The 4,790-nt window shown below is 66.7% G+C and overlaps 1 protein-coding gene across 1 annotated transcript; it reads left to right on the top strand.

The window, feature by feature from the left end:
* The first annotated feature begins 440 nt into the window (after positions 1–440).
* LOC116438808 (class II histocompatibility antigen, B-L beta chain-like) lies at positions 441–4,261 on the top strand. The gene is made up of 5 exons (XM_032097815.1): positions 441–1,101; positions 1,591–1,860; positions 3,000–3,281; positions 3,884–3,990; positions 4,092–4,261. The coding sequence occupies exons 1-5, from the start codon at positions 936–938 to the stop codon at positions 4,098–4,100; spliced, it is 834 nt and encodes a 277-aa protein (XP_031953706.1). The 5' UTR covers positions 441–935; the 3' UTR covers positions 4,101–4,261.
* The last annotated feature ends 529 nt before the right edge of the window (positions 4,262–4,790 follow it).

Genomic DNA, 4,790 nt, shown 5'->3' with positions numbered 1-4,790 from the left:
AAATCCCGGGTACAGGGGGGGTTGGCCACGCCCAGCCCCTAAAAATCCCGGGAACAGGGGGGTTTGGGAATTCCCAGAGCCCCAAAATGATGGAAAAAGAGGAATTTGGGCACCCTCAAATCTAAAAATCCTGGGAACAGGGGGGTTTGGGCACTCCTACCCCCCCCCCGATTCGGTGTACAGGGGGGTTCGGGCACTCCCAGCCCCCCAAAATCCCGGGAACAGGGGGGTTGTGGAAAACCCAGAGCCCCAAAATGATGGGAAAAGAGGAGTCCGGCCACTCCGAACCCCAAAAATCGCGGAAAAGTGAGAAAAGATAAAAGAGGATGTTGGGACAACGCCCCTCACCCAAAGAATCCCCCCCAAAAAATGGAGTCGGATCCCCTCAACCCCCGCCCCAACCCCGCGATCCCAAGGGTCCAGGGCACCCCAAATCCCAACCCCGCGGCTCCAGGACCCCCCAAAGGCCACCTTGGACCCCCCAAAGGCCGGGCAGGCTCAGGGCCAGCAGCAGCAGCAGCAGCCAGGGGACGCTCCGCGCTCCGTCCATGGCGCCTCGGGATGCCGGGAGCCCGGGAAGGGTCGGTGCTGCTCCCAGTAAAGCGGCGGCGAAGTGGGGGGGAGTGGGAGTGGGGGCGCAGCACCCCGAAAAGCGCTCAGCCAATGGGAGCGCGGCGTTGTTGTGTCGTCATCGGTTGCCGGGTAGAGCCTTGGGAAAAAGAGTCCCCTAAAGAAATTGCAGCCAATCAGAGCGCGCGTGGGCGGTGACTCATCGGTTGCCAGGTAGAGCCTCTGGAAAACGGGCCCCAATCGGGCTCGGCCAATCAGAGCGCGTCCGAAACACCTCCAGCCAATCACAGTGCGCCCAAAACCACGCCCGACCAATCAGAGCGTATCCCAAAACCACGCCCGACCAATCAGAGGTGGCGTCTGTGATGACCCCGCACTGGTCCGGACTGGAGCTCCCAGTGCAGCGCGGCTGCTTTGGGGCTGGCGGCACCTGCCCGGCGCTGGCCATGGGGCGAGTGGCGGCAGCTGGGGCCGTACTGGTGGCACTGGTGGTGCTGGGAGCCCCCCCGGCTGCGGGCGAGAAGCTCTCGAGTGAGCGGGGCTGGGGCGGGCCGCGGTGGGAAAGGGGGAAAAGAGGGAACAAAAGGGGTTTGGGAGCCCTAAATGGAGGGGGAGGGGGAGGGGGAGGGGACCTCCGAAAGGAAGAGCGGGAGGGGCTGAGGATTGGGGGAAGGTGAGGAAGGGGTGGGAGAGGGGGGAAAGTGGGGAAAAGGGGAGGGTGGGACCCCGAAGCGGAGCGGGAGGGGGGAGGGGATTGGGGGATTAGCGGGCAAAGGGTGGGAAATGGGGCAAAGGGGGAACGGGAGCCGCAGAGTGATCTGGGGAGCGGGCGGAGGTGGGAGGGGAGGGGCCGGGAAAGGGGAAATGGGGAGGAGGGCGGGAAGGAGGCAGCGGTGCCGCGGGCAGGAGGGTCCCACGGCGGCCGTGGGGCACAGGGGGTGCGGGGCGGGGATCCGGGGGGGCCCCCGGAGCTCGGGGGGTGCTGGGGGGGCACCCCTGACCCGTGTCCCGCACACACAGCGGTGCTCCAGGAGATGTTTAAGGCTGAGTGTTACTACGTTAACGGCACGGAGCGGGTGAGGTTCGTGGTGAGGAACTTCTACAACCGGCTGCAGTACGTGATGTACGACAGCGATGTGGGGCACCACGTGGGGTTCACCCCCTTTGGGGAGAAGGTTGCCAGGGCCTGGAACAGCAACCCGGATTTCATGGAGCAAAGACGGGCTGAGGTGGACACGGTTTGCCGGCACAACTACGAGGTGTTCACCCCGTTCACAGTGGAGCGCCGAGGTGAGCGTGGGGCAGAGCGTGGGGCAGAGCGTGGGGCAGAGCGTGGGGCAGAGCGAGTCCCCTCGGGCCCGGCCCCGGGAATGACCCTGGAGCCCCTCAAAACCTCCCCGGGATTCACCGCAGAGCCCTGAGCCCTCCTTGGGCCCATCCCCGGGGCCTCTTGTACATCCCAGTGCCGTCCCAGTACATCCCAGTGCCATCCCAGTCCCTCCCAGTACCATCCCAGTTCTTCCCAGTGTCATCTCAGTCCTTCCCAGTCCCTCCCAGTAACATCCCGGTGCCATCCCAGCCCCTTCCAGTGCCATCCCAGTCCCTCCCATTGACATCCCAGTCCGTCCCGGTGACACCCCAGTCCCTCCCAGTTCCATCCCCATCCCTCCTGGTGCCATGCCAGTCCCTCCCAGTGACAACGCAGTCCCTCCCAGTAACATCCCCTTGCCACCCCAATCCCTCCCAGTAACATCCCAGTCCCTCCCAGTTCCATCCCAGTCCATCCCAGAAACATCCCAGTCCCTCCCAGTACCATCTCAATCCTTCCCAGTGACATCCCAGTCCCTCCCACTAACATCCCAGTCCCATCCCAGTTCCTCCCAGTACCATCTCAATCCTTCCCTATGCCATCCCAGTCCCTCCCAGTTTCTCCCAGTACCATCTCAATCTCTCCCAGTACCATCCCAGTCCCTCCCAATTCCATCCGAGCCGCTCCCAGTAACATCCCAGTCCCTCCTTGTGCCATCACAGTCACTCTGGGTGATATCCCAGTCCCTCCCAGTGACATCCCAGTCCCTCCCAGTCCCTCTCAATGCCACACCAGCCCTACCCCGTCTCTTCCAGTGCCCCCCCAGTGCCATTCCAGTCCCTCCCAGTACCATCTCAATCATTCCCAGTGCCATCCCAATCCCTCCCAGTGCCATCCCAGTTCCAATCCCAGTCCCTCCCAGTTCCATCCCAGTCCCTCCCAGTGTCAACACAGTCCCTCCCACAAACATGCCGGTGCCATCCCAGCCCCTCCCGGTGCCATCCCAGCCCCTCCTCGTGCCATCCCAGTCCCTCCCAGTCCCTCCCAATGCCACACCAGCCCTCCCCCGTCTCTCCCAGTGCCCCCCAGCTGATCCCAGTGCATCCCCGCTCTCTCCCAGTGCCCCCCAGCGTGTCCATCTCGCTGGTGCCCTCGAGCTCCCAGCCCAGCCCCGGCCGCCTGCTCTGCTCCGTGATGGATTTCTACCCTGCCGAGATCCAGGTGAGGTGGTTCCAGGGCCAGCAGGAGCTCTCGGGCCACGTGGTGGCCACCGACATCGTCCCCAACGGGGACTGGACCTACCAGCTGCTGGTGCTGCTGGAAATTCCCCCCCAGCGCGGGCTCAGCTACACCTGCCAGGTGGAGCACGTCAGCCTGGAGCAGCCCCTGAGCCTGCACTGGGGTACGGCCCGGCCCCACAGCGCCGGGGGGAGCGGGGGAGGCACTGGGGAGGCTGGGAGGGGCATTGGGCTGTGCTGGGAGTAACTGGGAGGGAGCGTGAGAGAGCCTGGTTTAAACTGGGAGAGGGGCTCGGGGGTCTGGAGGGGCTGGGAAGGGGCTTGAAGGATGTTGGGGAGGGTGGGATGGGGTTTTGGGGGTGCTGGTGGGCGCTGGGAGGGAGTTTGGGGGTGCTGGGAGTAAGTGGGAGGGATTGGAGTGAGCCTGGAGGGGCTGGAAGGAGATCGGGGCTGGGAAAGCGGGGCTTGGGATGAGGTTGGTTGTGCTGGGAAGAGCCTGGGAGGGCTCTTGGGGAGTCGTGGTGGGGCTGGGAAGGGACTGGGAGAGGTCTGGGGGTCGTGGGGCGGTGGGGGGCAAGTGGGAGGGGGCTGTGGGATGCTGAGAGGGACGGGAGGGGCTTTGGTGGGTGCTGGGGAGGCTGGGAAGGGGTTGGGAGGAGGTTTCAGGGGGTGCTGGGTGGGCTGGGGGCGAGTGGGAGGGTGCTGGGAGGGTCTCGGGGCGTCTGTGAGAGGATTTGGGGGGTGCTGAGCCCTGCGGACCCCCCAGAGATGCCGCCGGACGCCGCCCGCAGCAAGATGCTGACGGGGATCGGGGGCTTCGTGTTGGGCTTCGTCTTCCTGGCGCTGGGGCTCGGCTTCTACCTGCGCAAGAAGGTGAGGGGGGGTCCCGGGGGTGGCGTCCCCCCTGCCCCGGAGCTGTGTGAGCTCCCCCCGGGGCCCCCAGCCCGGTGTCACCCCCTTTGCTCTGCCCACAGAGCTCCTGAGCCGGCGGCGGCCGCAGCCCCTCCCCGTGGCCTCGGGCCCGGCCGGGACCCCCCGCTCCGTCCCCGCGCTGATTTTGGGGGGGTCGTGTGTCCCCCCCAGCCCCGCTGGCACTCTGCCCCCGCCCGGCTGCTCCCAGTGTTCCCAATAAAGCTTCCCAGTTCGGCCCGGGGCCGTTTTTTTGGGGGGGGGGGGGGGGGGGGTTGGGGGGTGGGGGCAGAAGCCGGGGATGGATCGGGAATGGGGACCCCCGTGTGTTCCCCCCCGTGTCACCCCGCTCTGGGGGGGCCTTGGGAGGCAGCTGAACCCCACCCCGGCACCCAGCGAAGCCCAAAAGGCGCCGGGACCCCCCTGAGCCGCCAGGGGAATTTGGGGAGGGGGCGCGTGGGGGGCGCCCAGAGCCCAGCGCTGCCCCAGCCCGGCCTGGGCCGGCTCCATCCCGGCTCCTCCCGCGGGGTGCGGCGGCGTCGGGAAAAGGGGGGGCCAAGGGCGGGCGCTGGGCCCGGGGGGAGCAGGAGAAGGGATGGAGGAGGAGCAGGAGGAGGAGGAGGGGGGGTGAGGAAGGAGCGGGAGAAGGGCGGAGAGAAGAGGAGAAGCAGGCGGGATTAGGAAGGAGGAGGAGCGGGAGGAGCCGGGCTGGAGGCGGAGGCGGGGGAGGAGGAGCGGGAGGAAGAGGAGCGAGAGAGGAAGAG

This window comes from Corvus moneduloides, unplaced genomic scaffold (genome assembly GCF_009650955.1).
Source record: "Corvus moneduloides isolate bCorMon1 unplaced genomic scaffold, bCorMon1.pri scaffold_118_arrow_ctg1, whole genome shotgun sequence".
Taxonomy (NCBI): domain Eukaryota; kingdom Metazoa; phylum Chordata; class Aves; order Passeriformes; family Corvidae; genus Corvus; species Corvus moneduloides.
Note: the sequence above shows the minus strand (reverse complement) of the source record. Positions and strands in the feature narration are given on the sequence as shown.